The following is a 23838-nucleotide window of genomic DNA, read 5'->3' on the forward strand; positions in this document are numbered from 1 at the left end:
TCTCGGATCACAACGCGACAGATCACAGATGGGAATGGAATACGGAATTCGATTGTAAAGTTAAGCATTCAGGCGTATTAGATACAATAGTCTTGCGTAAGCGATCCGTTAGGCGTTGGCTTTGCCAGTTCCTTTCTTATACTTTTTTGAAGAGAATGGAATTTTTTACGAAATGAAAATTGGCATGTTATCCGTACCATGTTCTTCAACCTGGTCAGCTTCAAGGTTCCTAACCTAAATTGAAATCATGCATAGCAATTTTCCCAAAGCCCGACTGGTTGTGTTCGATATGTTACAGCAAAATATGGCTGCAAACGTAATGGTTCAATTTTAACGAGGGTGCTTGACGGAAAACTATCTCTCTATTTTCGTTTGTTTCTTTTACACCAAACCACCCTCCAATCTGTCAATATCATTCGTTTCTTTGAGAATGTCGGTACAGCTGACATGTTCCATTCCTGATTGTGACAGCAGCTCAAAGCAGTTTGATGTCAGTGCAATCTATCGAAGCTTATCTTTATTTAAAAAGACACTACTTCGAAAAATTCATCACATGAAATAGTCTATAAGACTATTCATTAGACTGCTCTTAGTACTGCACACAAATATGCAGTTACCCACAATACAAATTCAGGATTGCACACAATTCCGGATACACAAATCTAAGTACAGTTACGCGTTTAGTCACGCTCTTCGTAAGAACTATTTTATTACTTTTACGGAAAATCGGACATGTAATGGTAAAATAGTTAATAAAAGTAGAATGGTTATGGTTCGTACCGTTTTAAATAAACAATGATTAAAATGCTTTTTAATTTTATTCAGGAAAAATACGCTCAAATCCGTCTTACAACTTGTGTCAAAGCCCATCAATTTTTTTGCTCTAAATACTATTCAAAAAAAGTCTCTGTAAACGCATACTAACGAATGTGTCTACCTATGCGTTGCGTGAGAATAAACGCAGTTGTCGTGTAGGATTTGAATTCGTTTTTACTGACCGTACCGTTTACTTCTGTATGATGACCGTATCGTTCCAACGCTTCACGCATGGATGCACGTGCATGATTTAACTATGAGCATGGCTATGAAATGTTCCTGAATATCTTGAAAGTAAGCGCTTGGGTGTATTTTTCTTTGTGCAACATTTTATCAAACAGAGACAAATAGCACTCGACAAAGAAAATACGAATCATGTTTTAAGATCAAACTTGAAATAAACACTTCCATGTATGTCATAACAATTTGGCATCAAAATGATATCTCAAAAGCTATTTTATTTTTTCATTGAGGAATTCGTAAGTTTTTCCCCTCATTTTATATATTAACTTATATCTGAATCGTGTCATAGTTTGACGTTTTCAAACCATAAAAAGTTTTTTTTCTGAACACATTTACTCCTAACAACTACGCATTCTCCGTGGTAACTCCGTGGTAAATTAATGTTTTTCGATCGTGAAATTCAAGCTTCATTTCAATCTACGTTACAGTTCCTTCGTTTTCAATAAAAATTTGCTATGTGGTTATTTCCATGGAACACTGATGTAAAACGAAATTAAAATGCATCTTTTTAGATAAAACTACGTACTATTACAGTATTACCATAAACAAATATTTGCGGAAGCATGGCATCAAAAAGTCCAGTTATTCGTTAATGGTGCTCTTCTGCTATGATACTTTTATCTTTTACGAGGTGTTCGTAGTCAGTGTGCATTTTGATCGAAATATTCAGTGAAAAATATCAAATAATAGTATCAGGATCGCGGAAGTCTTCTCACCAAACATCAGCACACTCAACTTTCCACCGTTACACCCGAAACGTCACTCTAAGCGTAGGGAAAAACCAACGAATCCACAGTCGTAACTTTCCCTTTCGTAATGAAACCAATGTGTGGAAAAGCTCTTTATGATCGCAATGTATGACGCTGTCAAAATTTCGATCCTGTCGGTGACAATCATGAGTATCATGGGTGCGTTCCATTCTCGGCGCGACACCACGCACCAGCGCGCACATTTTAATCGAAACTTATGGAAGCGGTCATTGGATCCTTCTTGTGTTTGATGGTTCCGGTGGGCTGATCCGTACGGCGTCGCAGTGAGCTGAGTTTCCTTTGCGTTGCCAGCAACGGCTCGCGGAGAATAGCGCTGAAAGGGAAACGACATTCAACGCCATGAACCCAGGAAAATGCGTGCGTATGTGTGGGCTTTTTTTTCTCACTCTCGATCGCTTCTTTTAAAGGAACGACCGGTGTGCATCGTTTGGGCGGTGGTAAAAATAAACCATCTATATGCTGACGGTTTCCCGTCAGATTTTGTCCCCTTTTACAACGGTGTCTTTTTTTGTTCCTTTTCAAGATTGAGGATGGTTCCGTTGCTTTCACAGGTTTTTTTTTCTTCGGAAAAACAGTGTGCCTTTTCCAAATCCGTGCGCAATTCCACACCATACAATATGTGACGGGGCGATGCGAAAAGGGAATTGAATTTCATGCTTCACGATGCTTCCCTATCGAAGGTCGCCCTGATTGCGGATCAGACATCCGGTGCTACAAGGGCACCGATTTTTGCGTGTGCGTGTTTCTATCTAGCTCTCTCCACTTACGTAGACAGGTACCCCGAATGGATGGCATTAAATCGAGCACCTTATCGTGACAGAAAATGATGCGCACATGTTTGGCACGCTGAAAAGTGGTCCAACAATAGCGAATGGTTTATTCGCAAAAGGGTTACAGTGTCGTAAACTCGCTAACGCGCTCATTAACATTTCGGTTGAATAGAGAGATAGCACTCCGCACGAAAAACGCATTCAATTTTGCTTGAAAAGAGATAACAGTTCGATAAAAACGGCGTTGTATTGACGTAAAAAATTTCAGTGCGACAATTTATCAAGTTCAATTTACAACAGCTGTCCAGCGATGAGATAGAAATGGTAGCTTTATGAGTTTATTTGACAGGCAAATGTTTTTTACACAAATCGAAAAAGTCAAAGAAGGCTTTCTATGAATTTTATCGTCCATTTCATGCATGCAATTCGATATGGTTCGATAAAAACATGCGTTGAAATCTGTGGAAAATCATTTCAGGGTGTAAATTTCACTTCTGAAACTCATCACAAATGTTTAAAAAAGGATAATTTATCACTGTCATTGGAAAGTTATAATTGACAGTAGAATATTTCTACTGAATCGAAGCCTATCACATCAACAACACCATGATACAAGTTTCCTCTTTTGGCACCCTTGGCTGTTCAATTTGTTACATATCCGCAAACGTTGCTTCCTTTCACAAAGGTCATCGACAGGTCCAAAAGCTGTCGCTTTCGTCTCGTCACGACATACTGGGGCCTCTTTCGTTAACATCATCGTAAAAATGAACCGAAGTATAGATAATGGTAACCGCTTACTCGCTAGCATGGCTGGCTCGCTTAGGAATGTGTCAAAACTGCACCATTTGCAGAGGGTGTGGTCCATTCTACGCTACCGTTCCCACCATCGGGAAGTGCCCACAAAAGGCGCCATAGTAACGAAGCCGAAACAACAAAGCCTGTCACCAGTGCCCATCAGTGCACAGCAATTGCTGGGGCTTGGTTCGGCAATGTGTTTGAACGCTTTACAGAACATCCCCTGCTGCCAGATCATGCCGCTGGCATTCCGGATGTTCCATCCTTACTGGACCGGCGCCCTGTAATAGGAAATGATTTCTACCATTTTCGCGAGCAAATCGCTTGCCGCGCAGGCGAACCCAGCCTTGACGTTAGACCCGAAGCATCATCGGAAACTGTCATTGCAAACATCCTTACTGCTGCTGCTGCTGCTACAACCCCTTGTTCAAGCCAAAACCCAAACGAACCAGCCACCGTGGCACAACCACCGGGAAGGGAAAGCTTTAAAGTACAACAAAACGATCGTCTCACCCTACACGATGCTGCTAGTGTCAAGCAAATTCCCAGACGAGCACGTCGATATCATTTCCGAACGGAAAATCCACAACGCGATGATGCTGCAGGGCAGCCGTCTCGGACAAGAAAGGGACCCGGAACCGTTTCCACGACACCATTGATGAGCCATATAAAAGTGCCGACCCTTTTCCCCGGACAGAGGTTTGGCACGCGAATGTGATTCAGCCTCTCGAGCGGGATTAGACGGTGAATCCGGGCGCTTTCATCCGGGGTCGTGTACTTACAAGCCCGTTCCAGCACGGGCAGGGAATGCTTAGTCAACCCTCTGCTGCCGGGAGTGTTCCAAGGATACGTTCGGTTCAAGCGGCACTATGTAAACGGAAGCGATTTCAACTCGTTCCAGGACATAACAGTTTATCCGGTGCCTTTGTCGGGGTAGCGCTCAACGCGTCCTTGCTTGCGCGAAGGATCCCAAAATGGGCCTCGCGTGTGCAACAGCCCGCTACAAGCGCTCACCGATCGACGGTGGGTATTGATTTCGGTTTCGGTTCGCGACTACCCCTTTAACGGTCATTTGTACAGGGTACACGTGCTTCTGCCGATATCGCATGTAAACGGCAGCATGTACGCTACGACCCACGGTATCTAACGCATACGCACATGATTGTCTGCCAATCTTTGTTTAGGGCCGGTTTACCTTCATACACAAATGGGAAGATTCGATTATTCGTCCGTAATCGCTAACAACACGTTTACAAGCTGTTGCTAGCTGCCACAGAACCCCGTACATTCCATTGACTTCCGTTTTGCTTGGGTTAAGATATGGAAACTTCACAGAACTTATACTCCCACCCAAACATCCAAAAAAATTGTCAAACGCAAAGACCTTTACTTTGTAAACAAATTGAATACCCAACGCATGTGCGATGAACGAGCCTTAGTACTTACAGTAACATTTTTCATGTGAAATTTCGATCAATATTAGCCTATTACTTGCATTAGTTTTCATCTAAATAAGCTTAAAAAGTGTTGTTCCTATCACAGTGTTCTTCAAGACAATAAACGCTCAGTTCATCTTTTGAACATTTTTGTACAATGTTGCTCCAGTTCTACATCATTGCTTTCAAGCTAAATAGATCGATGGCACAAAAGAGCCCAAAACAAGCCCCCGTGTCTGACATCAGGCGGGAATAGCAGCAAACAGTATTATTTACACGGCTCACTAACACTTCATTAGTCTTCCCCTAGCGGCATGCTCGTAAAGGGCGTCGAATAACGAGCAAAGACACCGAACGACACTTGAAGATTTACATTCGCCCTGTGGCATGGACATTCATTGCAAACCTTGAAGCACCGAGCCGTTCCATCAGACCCGGCCGACGGCACGCTTGGGCCCAGCTTCCTCCATTGCGGCGAGCGCAACACAAGTCCGTGGTGGGGTCTTTATTTTTTCAATTTCCTGCAAATTTATTTCCACCGGAGCGGTACAAAGGGCTCGGCACCATACTTTACCGCGTGCGAGCCCTTTGCTCTGCGAGCGCGTTGTTGAAGACGTCGATACGGGAAAGATTCGTAGGGAAAAAACGGCTTCTTTTCAACGAAGCCGACTTGCAGCAGGAGCTGCAACCGGTCACAGTGAGACGCGATCCCCAGCAGCCATGTTAGATGGGGAATAAATTTTCCCTCGCTGCGTGCAAACCTTCCAGCGTAGCATCCCCCGGCAGAGACATCTGGTGTTGCCCATAATGGGCACACAAATTGAAATCCTTCGAGAACAATTTTTACTCACTTTCCCACAGGATCGCACCGGCCCGGGCACGGTTTCGCGCTCACTCGCCGGCTGCGAACATTCCGTTCGGATGGACGATTTCAGTACCAGCCGTGCGAGAACATTTCTCTTGGTCTAGCGAGACGCCGGAAGGCGCCATACCCTCCAGGCATGGGGTCATATTTTTCGCCAAGGCAGCAGCAGTTTTCGCAATTTCTTGAGCCCAACTACTTCCTTCCTAGCGTCCCACAACCACGTGCCAAAATCCATTCGTTTTACAGGCAATTGTCCTTGCACGTTAGAAACGTCGCCGTGCCATGCCAATCTATTTGCGAGCCGTGAAGGTGCAAATATTCGGCGCGTGATCAAGCAGAAAGAATCCAAATAGCATTCCAATTCGAATTTGATTCCATCGTGAGCAAACCTTGTTACGGTGGTGCTTCCTCTGCTGGCCAGCATGGCGATATTTTGCAAACGTTCTACCATTTCGTACTGCGGGTTGCCACTGCATAGCTATTCTCAAAAGTGTTGACCCAAAGAACCGGACGCACACAAGACGCAGGATCACAACTGATGATTTACCTGTATAAGACAAAACATAGGAAAATGAGAAAAACATTAGTGAAAAGCTTTTATAAAGTCGTGGAAACATGAATTACTCGCATGTCATTTGATGTATAAAATTTACTTCTAAATAAGAAGTCAATAATGTCCATTTGACGTCTTGAACCAAACATGAATAGGCGATTAAATAATATAATATATCAATACATATAATATGAAATACATTATAAGAACGTGTAAACAGATTAGCTATGAAAAATGTCACATTTGATAAACTCTCATAATTAAACATTACATTGATCATTGTATGAAGTAATATTGCTTTACCCTAAGTGTTGGAGTTCGGCTCCAACTTAAAGTTCGTAATAATAAATTCTACTGACGTGTTCTTTTAACTGATTCCACTAACACTTTATTCAAGTTAATTCGGTTGGGTCGTTCTTTAAACGCGCGCGGTGCGATGGTGCGATGGTGCGATGGTGTTAAAAAAATTCACGTCCTCTCTCTGGCGTTTTTCCGTTGAAATTGGTTCAAATCCAATGGCCTCCTCGCGATGGCCGTTTTTTACCGCGTCATCTCTGCGATGTTTCCCTGTCCCTTCGGTAACGGCACTCTTATCCTGTCTCCTACCTGTCAGTGCCGTTACGTCAGGTAAACAAACAAACACGCGCCGAATTGTCTGTAACATTCTCCCACCCGGTACTTTGCTCGGATGGGCAATTTACCCTGTTTCAAGTGCGCAATCTGTTCGATAAACAATTCGGCAGCACTCCCTATCGCCTTATCAGTCCGTCTACTTTGGTAAGCTTGGTTGTACCGTGCCTATCCTCGGTCTACTTCCGTACTTCCAACACCGCTATTTTTGTTGCAGGTCGTTCCATCAATCCGCTAGCGGTCTGCACAGTTGCTCGCCTTACCTGTCCGTCGGCGGCTCTGACGACAGCCACTACTCTTCCCTTAGTGAGCGGTCCTGTCGTGGTCTTTTTCCCGTTTCTTCTGTGCATACAATTATTCGAAAACCGAATAACGTATCCAACAGATCTGAGCAGCCTGTTCCAATTAGAGAATCGGTCGATCTGAATAAGTGATTTAGTGCTGGAATGATGCAGGAGGTTGCGGCGTAGTTCTTCCGTCGTATCATGCGGTAGCGTCGATGAAGTTGGCCATTCCTTTTCCGTCTGCCATAGAAAGCTCGGTCCTTTGATGTACTTGTCCTCAGGGTAGGGCACACCCAACCAGCTCACCTCGACGCTGGTGGCTTTGATCTTGCTGGCGTTCACCACCATCTCGAATCCGTACACGTCGATCCGCTCGGCGGTGGTGATCGGTAGCATGTCACCAGCCCGCACCTCTTCACCGTGACCCGGAAACGGTATGAAGAAAATGCCCACCTCGTAACGCGTTTGTGGCTGCAAACCCTCCACGGTGTATTCACTCAACGCCCGGTGGATGAGTGGGGTCGCATGGTACACGACACTGTCGATCTCACGGTACCGTAGCTGTATACCGTCCACGTAATCGAGCTCCTCATCATCCAGCTTGCGCCATGCGATCTTCGCCCAAGTCGCGTTCACCTCGGCAGCTCGCAGCTCCGGATCCTGGATGATCTCCTTGAGAAAGTTCGTTGGGTGGCTCATGTGCGGGAAGTGTCCGGAACCGATCGCGGGTGGTGGCGTGATCACGCGATCCGAGGGCGTACGGACGGTGTAGATCTGACTAGACGGTTGCGAGTTGACGTCTCGCAGGATAAGCGTGATCTTCACGCGATACTCCGTGTTGGCGTTCAGTCCTGGCAGCTCGAACTCGAGCTGTGGTGTCGCGATCAGATCGTCCGGTGGTGCGAACACCTGCGATTGCCATGTGGCGGTGTCGTTGTTGCGAGTGCGCGTGTATCGCAGCTCAACGCGACCATGCAGTCCCACGTACACCTGCGGCACGAGGAAAATGACACGCACAGTGTTCGCATCGATCGCGTCCAGGGCGAGCACTTTCAGGTCGACTTGCAGTCCGGAGAACGCTAGCCCACCAGCGGGTGTGCCGGCACCGTACTGGTTGTAGTTGATGCCGTTGCCCGTCGATGGTTGCGATCCAACCGGCCCAAAGGGCGGCCCATTCGGGAGGCTCTGGCCATGCAACAATGGAGGTCCTTGCGGTGGCAGATTCGGATCCTGCCCGTGGATGTGCTGCAGCAGCTGCTCGATGCGGATGTTGGGCGGTAAACTACCCGGTCCGTTTGGTCCCAGCACGTTCAACAGCTGCTTATCGAGCGCACTCGCCTGATGCTGGCCAGGATGTAGTCCCGGCTGACCGGGTGCCGTCGGAACGGGTTGTCCGGCCGGTTGGACGCCTGCCGAAGCCGGGTGCAGATACGGGTGAAAATCAGCACCGTAGTGGGGCTTGATTTCCGGCCCATAGTACCCGGGCGGACCGGGACGTTGCACACCGAGCGTGGCCGGTTTCATCGCGTCCTCGTAGCTGCCGTAATCGTACTTGCCATCGTCCAGCTCGGGCTCCTCAGGTTGGGCGCCACCGAAGATGTTGTTGAAGTGATCCTTCTTACCGGCGTCCTCCTTGGTGTACTTTTTGTGGGGTTTGTCCTGCGGTACCTTCGGTGGTTTTCCGTCCACCGTCGGGTAGAAGGGCGTCGGTTCCTTCCCGGGCGCGTCCGGTGGGGGTTTCGCGTCCGTGCGAGGCGGTTTCGTTGGCAGGAATTGCCCGATCGTGCCCGGCATAAGCAGCGGCTTCAACACGTCGCTGCCGCTGGCCAGACCGTTATCGGTGTTGACACTGCAAGTCCAGTGCTGGCAGCATTCTTCACCCGGAATCGGCATCAACCGGGCGTTCCGTGGGCTACACGGTAGATGAGAAGGTGGCGTCGCTGGCACGGCAGGACACGCCGGTCGACATTCGACGATGCCGGTATCACAGTAACAGTGCTGCTCGCAACCCGTCAAATTGCTCGGTATATCCGACCAGTTATCGAAGAACTGACCCTTATACTCGCACGTCCCATTGTCGATGCAACGCATCCGCTCCGGGCAACAGCGGGGTGCGATCGCACGGAATGTGGCCGGATCCGGACCCCACTTGAGGCAGTGCGGATCCAGCACGTCCAACCCAAACTCAGACGGGCACTCGATCTTGGCACAGTGCACACCAGCCTCCGTACACAGACACAGCGCGTTGCACTCGTCGTGGAACTGATCATTCAGCTGGTACGTGCGGCCTTTGAACTCACATCCGGTGGACCGGTGGTCAGCTTCCGGTCCGGGTGTTTTTCCATCCCGTTCCGGCACCACCGTCGTCGAAGGTGACGATGAAGATGAAGCCGGTGCCATCATCATCATCACACCGCTGCTCTGCTCGTGGTCGTCCAGCGTGACATCGCAGAACTCGCGCTTACAGCAAGGATCGTGTGGGTCAGGCAGGACGACGCACTGTTCTGGGCGGGTCGAGTTAAGTGGAGCACAGCGTGGAGCACACTCCATCTCACCATCGCTGTTGCAGGTACAGATCTGCTCGCAACCGATCTCCATCCGTTCGTTGATGTCGTACGAGCGGTTCTTGTAGATGCAGCTCGTCACGATCGCCTTGGCGGTGGTCGGTTCCTCCGAGACGGGCGTCGGTTCGAAACGTCCATCGGTGAACCGCTCTGAAGGGCAGATTAGCGTGGCACAGCACTCGTCCGTTTTGGAGGGATTCTCGTAGCAACCGGCTGCCAGAGCCGTTTTGCCGCGTTTCACGAATGGCCGGCCGCAACGGGCCTCGCAGCGCCATTTGCCGTCCTCCTCGCAGTGGCACCGTTCGTCGCAACCCTTGTCCACGGTGGCGTTGGTACGTGATGGCGGGTGAGTCCTTCTCTGGTGATCCGTTGCTTCGAAGGATTGGATCAAGCGGTTTCGCTCCCGAAGATGCTCGATCTCCATGTCTTCCAGGGCACGCCAAAGATCACGTTCACCCTGGGAGGGTACGGTTGTCCTTCTCCCAGTGGTACCACGCCGTTCTGCTTCGCTGTGCTGAGCCGATGACGGGCCGACTTGCGCGTCGTAGCGCAAAGAGTCGGTAAACGCAAAGGCCGGTGGCGGCGACGCGTTAACAGCTTCACGCTCTGTATCGGTATTGTATGGCGTCCTTAGCGTCGATCTTCCTGACGGGCCGGCTTGCACGTCGTAACGAAGGAAATCTGGAAACGCAATGGCCGGTCGCGACGATGCGCTCCCAGGTTCACGGTCGGTGCCGCCGACGTAAGGCGTCCCAAGCGTCGATCTCCGCGGCAGGGTGGCGGCCGAAGGAAATGTCACTTCTTCGACGGTTCCTGTGCGGATGCACGGGGATATCGCGCCTACACGTTGCTCGTTCAGCGACACTCCGAGCCCTCTCGACACGCTTGGGCTCAACTGAGCGATCTGCGCGGTCAGCCTGACGAAGCTTTCGTTCGCTTCCCTGGCTTGCTGTACCAACTCCTGAATCGAAACAGTGTCTTCCACTAGCTGAACTGCGGAAAGTTGTCGCACTGTGGAATTCGCGGTGGGGTTTGGTACATCGTTTTCGCGATTCATTCTCAGTCTGGTGTTCACCGATTCACAAGTAGAAAGCGAGTGAATTTTTTTAAAATGTTGGAGTTCGGCTCCAACTTAAAGTTCGTAATAATAAATTCTACTGACGTGTTCTTTTAACTGATTCCACTAACACTTTATTCAAGTTAATTCGGTTGGGTCGTTCTTTAAACGCGCGCGGTGCGATGGTGCGATGGTGCGATGGTGTTAAAAAAATTCACGTCCTCTCTCTGGCGTTTTTCCGTTGAAATTGGTTCAAATCCAATGGCCTCCTCGCGATGGCCGTTTTTTACCGCGTCATCTCTGCGATGTTTCCCTGTCCCTTCGGTAACGGCACTCTTATCCTGTCTCCTACCTGTCAGTGCCGTTACGTCAGGTAAACAAACAAACACGCGCCGAATTGTCTGTAACACTAAGTGAAGTACCATGCGCCTCCATCATGAACAACCATGCGTCTCCATTACACGCGACCAGGCGCATCCATCATTTTTATATATACGACAACCAGTAATTAGTTATAAGATATTTTTAAGGTAGCGGTAATATGGATTAAGTTTTATAGGAATACTATTTTTGAAGTGTTCCTGATCTGCAAATAGAGTAGCAATAAACATGCAACATATTTATAGAAACCTACTAGGCGACTCAACCGATTGCGAAGTACGATGTAACCTCAAACGGTCAAAAAACCCTAACCTGAACTGAACTAAAAAAAACTGAAAAAAAAGAGCTGCATATAGGCATATTGAAGTACCTGTTCTTGTTTACTTTCCCAAGCTCGTTATCTCAGTCCCATACGAATAGCAATACTTCTAACGATCGGCAATACCCCTTTCCTAATGGCCAGAATCCTAATGTATCGCAAGATGTTTGATGTTGCTTTTCGATGTATAGTTTCTAGTACAACCAATTTGCAAATAAACTCAAACAAGCTGGCTGGTGGTGAAACCTCGTACAAATAACAATAATTTCATTTTAAGAATTACACATTCAGCATCCTACAATCCCTGTTACTAGTTCATTCAAGGTAAAGAAATTGCAAGGCTAACCGACGAAACCTTCCTATGATCACTGTTCCAGAGCTAAACCGACCACGAAACAGTAAGACGACGTTGATAATAGATTAATGGGAAAGTGTAAGATACCGCAGCGATTCATGGTTTTCCACGTTTCTCGCGCCATGGCAAGCCGACACGGATTGATGTCGGTTGGCCGGAAAGTGCTAAATTATTTTTCTTGTTCCAAGATCGTCTAGTGCATCGATTTATTTTCACATCCTTCTTCTGTTGCAAGTCATTGCACATTTCCAGATCTACACACATGTGCCACATAGTATGATATTTTTTTCTCGAGATTCCGAGCGTCCGATAGGGTCCAGTTTGCAACCGTACTGTAAGTTTTCTTACTCTTTAACACTACCTAGTGACGGTGATCTACAATAGCACCCATCGGCCCATGAAACATCTCATCCCACAGGCATGTGTGAAATAATGGGATCAACCCCACCCAAGACCATCCTTTCAAGGGTGATCTTCCTTGTGCGCGCGTTTTCCCCCAATCCCGTTGATAACGACAGAGCAGACAGCAGACATATCCCACATACATGCTTGATGACTTTTTTGGCTCCTTCAAGTATGCTCGCATGTCCTCGTCGCGATGTCGCGGTGGGAAGAGCTTTTCAACCGTTACGCTCCGTTTGGTGTGAAATGCGGACTGACATAATCCGGGACAAATTGGAAGACGCTACAGATGCTTTTTAACACCAACCGTCATAAGGGCGTCTTTGCTTAACCACGCGTCCAGCATTTCGTCTCGGGACAGTGGTGAGTAAGAGATCTGCCATCTTTTAGCTGACACGCTGAATGTTCAATATCTTCGTTTTGCTTTTGTGCACATCCGAGTGGGAAAAGATTGTCATTCGTATCTCTCCAATCATGGTTTAAAAGCGCAAGTGTGAGGTACAAGAATTATTTGAGTAAGTAAAGCAAAACGTATACTCCTCCATCCAAACTATACACAGCAAAAGGCATCAATGCACATGATCATCGTTGAGTTCCTTGTTATAAATGAGTTAAAACCCACGACATCATTTGAAACCTTAGGCACATCGCTCAGTATCACCGGTTCAAAAACCCTTTATATTGTCAAATTTACTTTAAAGTAAGTAAGAGGTATCCGTAACTGGAAGATAAAGCTTCATATCCGGCGTTTTTCTAAGCTGAAGAGCTCCATTATGCGCTAGTTTTTTGCTACAATCAGCTTGCCCGTTAAAAGAATGGTTGACACATTCAACGTTTGCTAACACAGGAAACATTTTTCACGGGTCGCTTCTCAAAGTCACTGTCCAAACACGACGGCACATCTTTACCCCGCGTCAAAGGTTCGTGCTTTATTTTTCACTCCCGTACATATAATCCCCCAAAACTCCATTACAAAGGACGAAAATAGTTTCCCCAACAACTAGCACACATTCTCCACTAAAAGCTAATATGACTTGAGGAACGTCAACACGCAAACAAAAAAAAACAAAAGATTGCTTGACAACCCCTTCTTCTGCGCGTAGCAGCGGGGAGTGTTTGAAATACCGCGAGTGTGTACGCCATCCTGCCCGCCGAAATGAGAAAGATATTTGGGGCACACAAATATTTCGAAAATGACAAAAGCATGAATTTGTCATCGCGACCAAAATGGCGACCGCCAAAAGCAACCCCCTTTCGTACTGACGGGTGGCTGTAGCCTCCTCACAAACCAACGACATCAAGCGGCCATCTTGCCACGATCTCGCGGATTCCTCTCTGCTGCCTTCACTCCAGCCGCTCAACACCGCATCCCAGCCACCGCGATACCCTTGGCTGACGCGGTCAAATATGTACCTTGCTTCTGGCCGCTGTACTCGTTGCCATTATTGTTGATCTTTCTCTGCCATTTGTTCTCTCCGCCCACTCTCCACATTGCCGTGAGCCCTGTTACCCATGCATTCCTTAACGGTGGAACCTCGACCCGGCGCGCTTCATCCGGAATGCTGTCTCCCAAAAACCCCATTCGATGCAAAGCGACCAACATACCTTGGCGAACGTCTCTATCGCTGCTCGCACACGCACCAGGATTGTGGATTACGGGGCAGAAAAATGGCTCACCTTTGCCTCCAACCAGCTTGCAGCATCCTCCGATCGGCATCCACTATGGCCTACGCTCTGACGAACGCGACAGCAGTCATGACGACACTCCACGCAATGTTGGCATACGAGCGTGCGAGCATATGTTAGTACCGGTTCCACGCATACCTGCTGGCGTTCGTTTGCACTCCGCTAGCGCTGGGATGTTTCACGGCCGGAAAAGCCACCGGTATAGCGACAATTCTTACCACCCACCTTATAAAAAGACGCACACTAAGGGTTGTCTACGTTGCTTGGCGTTTAATGCCTTCGTGAGAGCTGCTGGAAAGGCAACAGATCATTCTTTTCGTTGCACTCGTCTTCCAATCAGCAGATGGTGCCATAAGCTGCATGAGCTAGAGACGTTTTAGCTGGCATTATCTCTGCTTTCGATTTCCGGGAGTAATGTGTTTGAAGGAACATAAGACTTCTTTTAAAGTATTAGTTTGTTGAAAACCTTGCAGTACATTTTTGAAACCATCTTAAACAGGTACAAAAATACACTCAAAAATATATCATATTAGCATACAAAAGAGCAAGCTCAATCTTGAAAGCCTTTAAACTTGTTCCTTGTTTAAAAGCACCATCATAGTTCCGAAATAAATACAGCGGTCACAATAAGCCTCTTTTGAAAAGTATCTCCCAGCAGTTGGGAATGCAATATTTGACATGTTCAAAAGATCATTTTTCACGTACTCATCGATCGTATGTTCGTGGTTATCGTTCACACGTGCCCTACTGTCTGGCGTCATCGTACACGACCACAAAAGTCATATTCTTACCAAAAGCCTCTCAGCACCACAGTAAGCGGCTGGTCACGTCAAACTTGAAAAATGATTTCGCTTCTCCTAAGTGCCTCTCACAGTGACGTGGTCATCGGCGGTAAGCTAAATATTTAAACAGAGCGGGTGGCACGATGGTGAAAAAAAATATGAAAATCAATCTCACTGCCCGGTGGTCGAATAAAAACCCAATCATCATCTCTTCCCACCGATCCCAATTGCGAACATCATCGCTTAATGTTCCGCTAACGCTTTAAACTGCTGCGCAAGGAAGTGTTCAATATTTAGACCTACATTTGCAACGTTTGCAGAGTGAAAATTGAGCTATTTTTTTCGCCACAAAATGTCACGTCATGATTTTCATATTTGCGTTTGTTGGATGCTGATCGAGGCAAAAAAAAATTCTACATACTCTTTTAGATTTCGTCATGAAAACAAATTTCAAACAAAAAAGGCAAATATTTCGAGAGCACAGTTCTATTCAAATTTGTATCATTCTTTTTCCGAGCAGACATTAAAAATAATTGACTCGTTCCGATTTAGTTTGAATCAGAAACAACATGAACAGCTAGAAACATGAAAATTTAGCTGGAAAGTATACAAGAAAACTTTTCGCACTATATAAAAAATTAACATTTGAATTAATGCATTCCAATATGTAGTTCTCTTTTACGTAAAGTTTCAATCTCCAATGAAGAGACTTAACCAAAATGAAACGTTGTCAAAAATACGACCAAAACGACTGACATTCAATTGATCACAGCCATGACTTTTATTTAACGAAAATAAATTCATATCGGTACGAACGGTAAATCATTTTGCACCATGTTTGCCCATTCAGCAGCGGAAACGTTATTGCACAATATGGAATTCATTTCGCAAACGAGAACCGTTTTTGAAGTGAACAGACACACTTATGGCTCTGTAAAATTCGTGGCGGTGTTGTAATGAAGATGTACGCATATTTTTTATCTTGCGATGTTGCACTTTGCTGTGATTTATTTTCAACCAATATTGCCAGCGTATATCACGTACACAATCCATCGTGAAGCGATATTGGAAGTCTTGTTTTTTTTTCGGTATATTTTGGCTCAACAAATTAACATAGCTACCATGGGCAACTGAAAAAGCCTATGACAGTCACGATCTTAATTACATCAAGTTTAACGAGTACTTGATAGATATTTTCATTCCGTGCTGTGCCATCAACAGTGTCATGCGAAAACAGACGTTTTCTACGAAATCGCAAACAAAGTACGAGTTTGACCACTGAACACGAGCAGCGCACGAGCATACTTTCGGTCGGCGTGGGAAAATCGCAAACTGGACACCGACGGCGACACCGAACACGGCATAATGGATTAGATAAAATTGAAAACGAGTGGTCATTAGGGTGTACCACCATCACCAGTGCAAAAAAAAAAGAAATAAAAAATGTCCTCCATCATCTTTCCAAGCATGATGGAGCAGTTTGGTCACTCTTCCTCTGCAACACTACCGTTTCGAAAAGTAGCTTTTACCGGGTACACTTTTTCGGATATTTTTTTTTTTCCACCCACAGTGGTTGTATGACGAGGCTGTGCTCCAAAGTGTGCCGAAATAAGACTAAACGTTGGCGACTTCACCCCTGCCGGGTTGCCTGAAAGCGGCCGGGTGGTCAAATAACGACGAACCTAAAAAAAAAAGGACATCTCATGCGAATAGCGCTGATGCGTGCAGGCTCTTCTCGGAACCATCGGTGCGAAAAACCGGAGGTCATTTCGCTGATGAAATGAAAGTGTGAAAAATCTCCATCCCCGGACCGCACCTTATGCTGCTGCGTGCGACCCATCCAGGGGCTGGGCCAAAACTGCTGCCATCATGTGGCCGATGTGGACCAGCCAATGGAAGTTTGTTTGAATTTTTCTACACTCACCCCTGTTCGTCAGCACCTCCATTTGCCCTTCATTTGACAACATGCACACACACACGTACACACACTCTGGCACCTTAGCAAGGCGTGCTGTTTGAAGTGGCCGGTTTAGACCGCCCCCGAGCACGGAACCTCACTCGAGTCCCGGAAAGCGAGCGCACAGCACAAACGAGACGGAAGCAACCAGGGCCATGACGAAGGACGTTTTTAACCGAGAGGCAGAGAACCATCGCCGGGCGCTGAAGCGACGCCGATTGCGCGGTGTTACGCAAGCCTTACAATGACGCTTTCGGTGCAGAGGCGACGAGTCGAGAGTGGGACGGATCACGCAAACACATGCCAAACGGAAGCCACCCCTGGCGAACGCGCTAAGCCTCCCTGACTGACGAGATGAGACACCGAACATGGCAAAAAAAAAACAACCAAATGTGTTCCGCTTTCCGGCGCTGATGGAAGTTGACATAATGACTTTCATTCCCTGCCAAACGGCGAGGATGACGAGAAAGTCGACTTAAAGGACTCGAATGAATTCACCCGCTCTGGAATCATGTCGCGCCCCCGTGGGCACAAACGGTGAGGAGGAAGATTATTCGTACGTTTGTTGTTTGTAGTTTTTTTGCCTACGTGTTTCAGTTCGTTTTTTCTTTTTTTTTTGCTCTCAATTTTGGCTACTCTCTTTTTTTTCCCACCCACGAATAATTTGACCCGGTCATTCTCGCGCCACACGGTTAAGTGTGGGACGGTATATTGTTTAGAACTCTTTTTTTTTTTTCGCCTAGCACAACAGTTTTTCACAAAAATCGCCCCTTCACTAAGTAGGCGTTGAAATTTTTGCACCATCGGGATCACGAAACGAGCGCCCTGTTGGATGGGGTCTTTTCGCACCGTCACCATTCTGCTGCCTCGCTAGCGTGACGATCGAAGGCCGCACAGCCGGACGGCCGGACAGCCTCGTACCTTTCCGAGCCCTGTGGGAACCTTCAGGAAAGTGGCCCCCTGGCGTCTAGAAATGAAGGGTAATTAAGAGCTCAACATCGGTCGACCGGTCACAGTGGAGCGCTAGATTCATCATTCGTAGGCTTTTGCGCTTGCTCCAAAGTCCCCGGTGGTCCGTCCATTCGGAAACAAAGGACTGCTTTTGAGGGTGCGTTTTGCTGTCGAAGAACTGAAGAGCACGTTTGTCTTAGCGATTATGAGGCTGCTCTTTTGCACCAAAAATTACCCGCGACGATTTGTGTAGCTTCACACATTTGTTTTCGTTTTTCCTTATTCGTCCCAGCGTCAAGGAGCGAATTTTCGCAAATACAGACTATTAAATTTCTCTCACAACTCGATTTCGTGCGTTCGGCCAATTGTATATCACATCAAATTAGATTTCATATACAAAAATCATCGCTTTGCGCTTTACGAATGCCAACACGAATCCGTGCACTGGCCTGGGTTTTGGCAAAAGGCAGACGCAGCGAAAGCAAACTCACGCCGACATTGATAACGGTCCCTGTGCCTAATCAATTATGCCCACAGGATTTCGGTGACATTAAATCTGACAACTAGAGCCCAGGGCGGCATGTGCGTTTGCCGGTCGCCACGCAGATGGTGCGCCTGGTAGACCGCACGAGCGGTGAAAACGGAAGCACCTCATCAGCACGTCGCACCCGGGAACCGGAATCATCAAAATGTGACGCATATATTTATCCCACGCTTGCCGGAGCCCCATGCCAGCGCAAGCCTCGTCACTCGCCCCACGGGACGCGTGACTGATAAACCACCACCCGTCCGTTGACGTAGGACGCGGGTACATGTTTATCCATCATGGTGTGCCCGAAAGCGTCAAATTGAGTGCGCCCCGGCTCGCCTGTCGTGTAAGGCGCCAGCCTCGCCACGCGGATCATGGGCGCAATTGGAAAACCCACTGCCAGGCAGGTGACTCGGGCAGGTTGCCTTGGGCACCATCGTGAATGGTGGTACACTAAGAGCGCTAAGCCAGCTTTTAGCGTGATCATGGCACGCGAGGCGCTTTATACGTGGCCACAATCGCACGTGGATGATGGTGTAGCTTGGGCGCTATTGTGTGCGGGCGGAAATAAAAGAAACCCCGAAGCCCAGCCCAGCGTTTAGCGCGCCGGATGGACGGATTGGTGTCGAAGGACGGTTGGGCATTTTCCGGGCTTACAAATGATCACATATCCATTCGTATTTGGTCGTGTAAACATCACGTCGCCCGCGGTCAGCGGTCTGCCATAAAGCGGCGCGAGCAACGATGAATATTATCATTACTCCTATTTCAGCCGCTTCCGCTCGGTTCAACCAGCCTGTGAATGTTCGCTGGGCGGGTCGGGAATGGGTTCAAGTTTACTGTGGCTCAGCTACACGCGTGTGCTGGGGGAGGCGAAAAGTTAGGGATTTTACGGCTCCGTCAAAATACCCAGGGCTCGCAATCACTCACAGCGGTTGGATCGGTTGGGCCGCAGCGATTGTTGACCGAGCCTACACACACAGGCGGATCGAATGCATCGTTCCACGGAGCAGACCGTTGCGATTGCTAGCGGGATTAAAAGCGATGTTCCTGTAAGTCAGCATAAGGCCATTACGAGCAATAACATCTGCCGAGGTTAATCGACAACAAATCATGGACATGAGAATTAATTGGAAAAGGACTGTATGTGAAGAAAATGTTTCATTATCATTTGCTAATTGATTCAAAAATGCATTGAATTTTATGATTTATTCCACAAGCTAAACGTGCTGTACTTTTGTCCTGGAAAAACCAGTCGCCATCATGTTTCTAGCAGAGGATAAATCCTTGCGAAGCGCTCTTTCAGCTTATCTCCTTGCGGCTTGAAAACAGAATAACACAGAGGAGCGATGAAAATGAAACCTTTAAAACCCACCCTCCCTCATTTTGTACTTCCTTCTTGCTCTAATCATTAGCGAAATATAATTCAACATCCTTCGTTGCTGGGAAAAAACACGACGTCCACGGCCGCCGTTTCAAAAACAGACGGTTGAACCAGCCACAAGAAGACGAACTTAAGACGGGTTTGTGCGACTCCCGCGCAGCAGCGAAAAGCGAAGAACCACGCAACAAGCCTCACAAGAATACGGTTAAAATAGCGAGAATCATTGTATCGAGAATATCACGCCGAAGAATCGCAGTGACAAACCGCCAGGAGAAACGGGGATTGTACGCCTTTTTTTTATATGCGCGCAGACCACTGCTCGCTTCCGCTGCTGCAATAATAATCCATTGAGTGAAATCAGTCAGCTGGAATGATCCCGGGGAATGAATGTGAAGTTCGTTTATCTGAACAATGCATCGTCTTTTTTTCGTTTTTGTCTCCTTTCATACGTTGCTTTCATCCTTTCCCCCCATTCGCTCGGGGCTAGGATTGTGCGGCAGCAAATCGGTTCCGCTGGTTTGTACTTTTTTGCCTGTATATTTTTTTTTCAAAACATTTTACCACCATCAACCCCCTCTAAAAATGGCCAGGACGCAGCAGCACCGCAGCATTTTTCAATCTTTGCCCATCTTTTCCCGGAGCTCCTTCCGGGGACTTCGGTGTACGGTCTTGCGGCGATGCTCTTGCCGCGCACACATTTCCCAGTAAGCGTATTGTTAAGAATATTCGTTTTCCGAAAATGTCAGCAACAACACAATTTCTTAATCTCCCGCGTCTTTCGGCTGATCCTTTGAGCCCTTTGCAGTGTGGTGGATCTTATCGAATCGGTTGTTTCGCTTGTTTCTCAATTACGGGAACGGTACGGTTGATGCCGATAAGCGCCTCGAGTGTGCTATACCTTGGCAAAGGTCTCGAAACATAAATAGGATTTGCATAACGGTTAGCAGAACTGAGCGCAGGACTAAAGGCGTGTCATCTTCAAACAGTTTTTAGAATGTTGAAATTGTTGGAAAAATAATACCTTTTCTATGTCTTGCAAATGAGAATTATGAATTCGCTCTTATTTCATTTCATTAGCCACAATTTCATTAACCACACTTTCATTAGCTCTACCGTTTGCAGTTGCCATCTCGAAACTCTAAACCGTAGAGTGATCGTATCAATTCATACTTCAGCCCACCCAATTGGCTCAATAAAATTCGCAACACGATTGTCTCATAAAGTTTCATGTGCCAAGGTGCTGCAGGTTAATAACCACCGTCACCTAGTACACCATAACGTACCTGTTGTGCCTGCCAGCGCCATCAATCCTTTGACGCGCTTGCCGTCGAACAGCCCCGCGTAGGCGTGCAAATTTATTGCCCGTTCTAAGAAGGCGGCAAAATTAGCGTGCCAAGCTCGGGGGCATAAAATGGAAACGATTTAGCAAATCACGCCACCAGCACGATCACGTACCATTTAATGTACATGCAACCGACTCGGCACAGACAAATGAGGAGCCTTTACTGTGACTCGCACGTTCTTGGCCTCCCACTGGCGCAGCCTCCCGTATCACACAATTTATGGTCGCTTTAAAACACACGGAATAAAAACACCCAACATGACCATCAAAATTAGTAGCCCAATGGGGAATTCAAATGGTGCGCTATTAACTTCGTTCACCGCAGCAGTACGATAACCCATCCCTGAGCCTGAACCCATCGGCGTGCGCACCTCAACACCGAAACCACGTGTCCACTCGACGCCCGCCTTGTGACTGCAGCTGGGGCACGGATTCGAAAACCTCTAAATTTATCACTTCCTTCGAGGGGCGACAATTGAGCGTAATAAATCTAGCAATTCTACATTCACGCCGGCAAAAGCTCCGGCTTGGAGCTTGGAGCCCGCGGCGAGACCACCGTTTGCCACCGAGAAAAGGCTCCTCTCCCGTTGGCCACGGTTCGCCCGCTGGGAAGTGGCTTACGATTGTCAATAAATCAACGCTATCGATTCTTTTCCAGTGGCACCGATCACCGAGCCCGTGACTTTGCGCTACGTCGTGAAGCTTCGATATGAACGCTTTCGTGCCATACGACAACTTTCCACACCAGATTAACGACGAGAGAGAGAAAGAGAGAAACAAAAAACAAGGAATCGAACACTCCCACCAAAGCATCCCTGCTCACGAAAACGATGGAGGAAGTCCCAAAGGAACGGCTGCCCGTCGTGCTGGAGAAGTCATACGAGCTGCAATGCGTTAGTGCCGGAAAAGTTCACGACTTCTTCACGTCACCACTAAGCTCCGGAGACCATGACGGTGGCAATCTTCAAATATGATTAAGCTCACTTATGTGCGACATTTAACGCTTCATTAATTTTACATAATTTCTTCCCATTCGTGCTGTTCGTCATCGAGCGATCATGCGGGGTTTCGTTTGCCGGCTGGTAGCAAAGGCTATAGCGGTTGAGCATGCATGGGTGTTACATACAGTGGGTAGTGTGTTATGGTATGATTTAATTTAAATACGTTATCAAGCACTACAAATGTTGATCTCGAAATTAATGGACGGTATGAGGGACAATTTTTTTCTTTATTTTTTCATAATTTTATTATTTTTTTCATAATTTTATTTTATTTGATAATTTTTACCAGTTTAACGATGATTTGCACGTTTGCTTATCACACTTATACCGGGAAAGTACAATTGATTGCTTTAAATACTGCTTAAATGTTACAAACACCGTTTTTCAAAGGATGCAAAGTTTATCATAAAACATAGCATGTTTTCAACTACCAAACATCGACAATAAATTACATCTCGAACGTAATAAGCACTAATTTTGGCATACGTTAAATCTACAAAAAATGCTCTTTCTTCACTAAATGATGCATGACGTATTGACAGGTCTTTCGCAACACTATATTTCATTTCATGACTAATAGTATGGCTTAACGAAAACGTGTTTTCACCTTACGAAAAGAAAAGATTCCACGATGAACCAATGATGATAACGATGTTTAACTGCTGTGAAATCGATTCTGAACTGAATTTAAGCCAGCCCTGAAGCACTCATATTGACGTTTTTTTTTTCAACCACTCTATGGATCTTTAAATAACGACAAAAGAACGCGTTGTATCAATCCCGTCACAAAACGAGCAGATTAAATTAATTACTTATCAATAAATTCACATCCGCGTACCGTCCGAACTTGCGATGCTTATCCGCGAATTCCAACCGGCCCGGCGGGCTTTGTTCCTCAAACCAAAGCGTGCCACAAGATTGTGCATCCTCGCGGTGCACAGCTCTCGCTTTTGTTGGGCAAGGCATAAATTTATGGACCGTTGGGGTGGTCGCTTCTACCCGTCAACTGCACCCTCCTGCGAATCGACGTTCCGTGCGACGTTCGCATTTCACGTACACCCACTAAATTATCTTACGCCATCGGGCCTCGAGTGGCGGGCATTGCTCGAATTGCTCGCTTGATTTATGTAAACCGTTGATCACCGTGAGCATTATTACTGTTGCTAATGTTGTGATGACCGGGGCGTCCGTCCGGGATTTCCGAGCACACGTTGATCGGCTGGCATTGGAGCCGGTTACAGAGGTGACGGTAGCGCAACGATTGGATCGGTCCACGCGGATCATGATGGACATGAGCTCAGCCCGGGACTTGCCCGACAATGCGGATAAATGATGACCGACCCGGGGATATGTGGCATTATACGCGGAACGCGGAAAACGCTCTAAAAAGATTAAAGCCGGTTCCACGCACCCCTTTGGCCGAGCACAATTGGTGATTGAAGCCGTGATCAAACCGTGCTGATTAATATGAAAATTGTTGAATGATTCATGGTTCGTCGTACGGTGGCATCTGTGATGGTGTAATTTCGGATTCCGTTCATTATACGATAAGCGAAACCAAATTAAATGAAATAATGCGCAATGTTAGCGACCCAGCTTGGAACAGCCACGTGCAACCGTTTGATCAGCACAGCAATCGATTGTTTGTATAATTATTCGTATCACTTCACGTAGCTCAAATATTGCATTTATGGTTACCAAAGTCAATTTCCATCAACCGCAAATATACGACGATGCATTGATAAATGTGCATTCCAGCGTCGTCGCATCCCTGATGCGTCGCTTTGTTCGCCTTGGCTTAGCGTGGATTTTTCAAGGAAATTTTCCACCAACGGGCGTTCCTGCTCCGGGCGTACCACAGCCCGTTAATGGCATGCAGTCGACACAATAGATAATAAAATTAATTGACGTTCCATTAAAAATTCATTAAACCGTTTCAGTGCAGTCGATAGCGCTTTCACCGTCG

At 47.0% G+C, this 23838-nt stretch overlaps 2 protein-coding genes across 2 annotated transcripts in view; both read right to left on the bottom strand.

Annotated features, from left to right (window-relative positions):
* Positions 1-23838, bottom strand: part of LOC128720139 (uncharacterized) — a 163126-nt gene that overhangs the window by 90991 nt on the left and 48297 nt on the right. The window lies entirely within an intron of this gene.
* LOC128720149 (putative epidermal cell surface receptor) lies at positions 6239-10150 on the bottom strand. Its single transcript, XM_053813802.1, has 2 exons — positions 7407-10150; positions 6239-6242 (listed from the first exon to the last, which is right to left on the bottom strand). Exons 1-2 carry the CDS (start codon positions 10148-10150, stop codon positions 6239-6241), a joined length of 2748 nt encoding a protein of 915 aa, XP_053669777.1.

The sequence above is a fragment of the Anopheles nili genome, chromosome 2, assembly GCF_943737925.1.
Source record: "Anopheles nili chromosome 2, idAnoNiliSN_F5_01, whole genome shotgun sequence".
Classification (NCBI taxonomy): Eukaryota; Metazoa; Arthropoda; class Insecta; order Diptera; family Culicidae; genus Anopheles; species Anopheles nili.

Coding starts and splice junctions, on each gene's coding strand:
- LOC128720149 (XM_053813802.1), bottom strand. CDS start 10,150: ATGGAGATCGAGCATCTTCGGGAGCGAAACCGCTTGATCCAATCCTTC.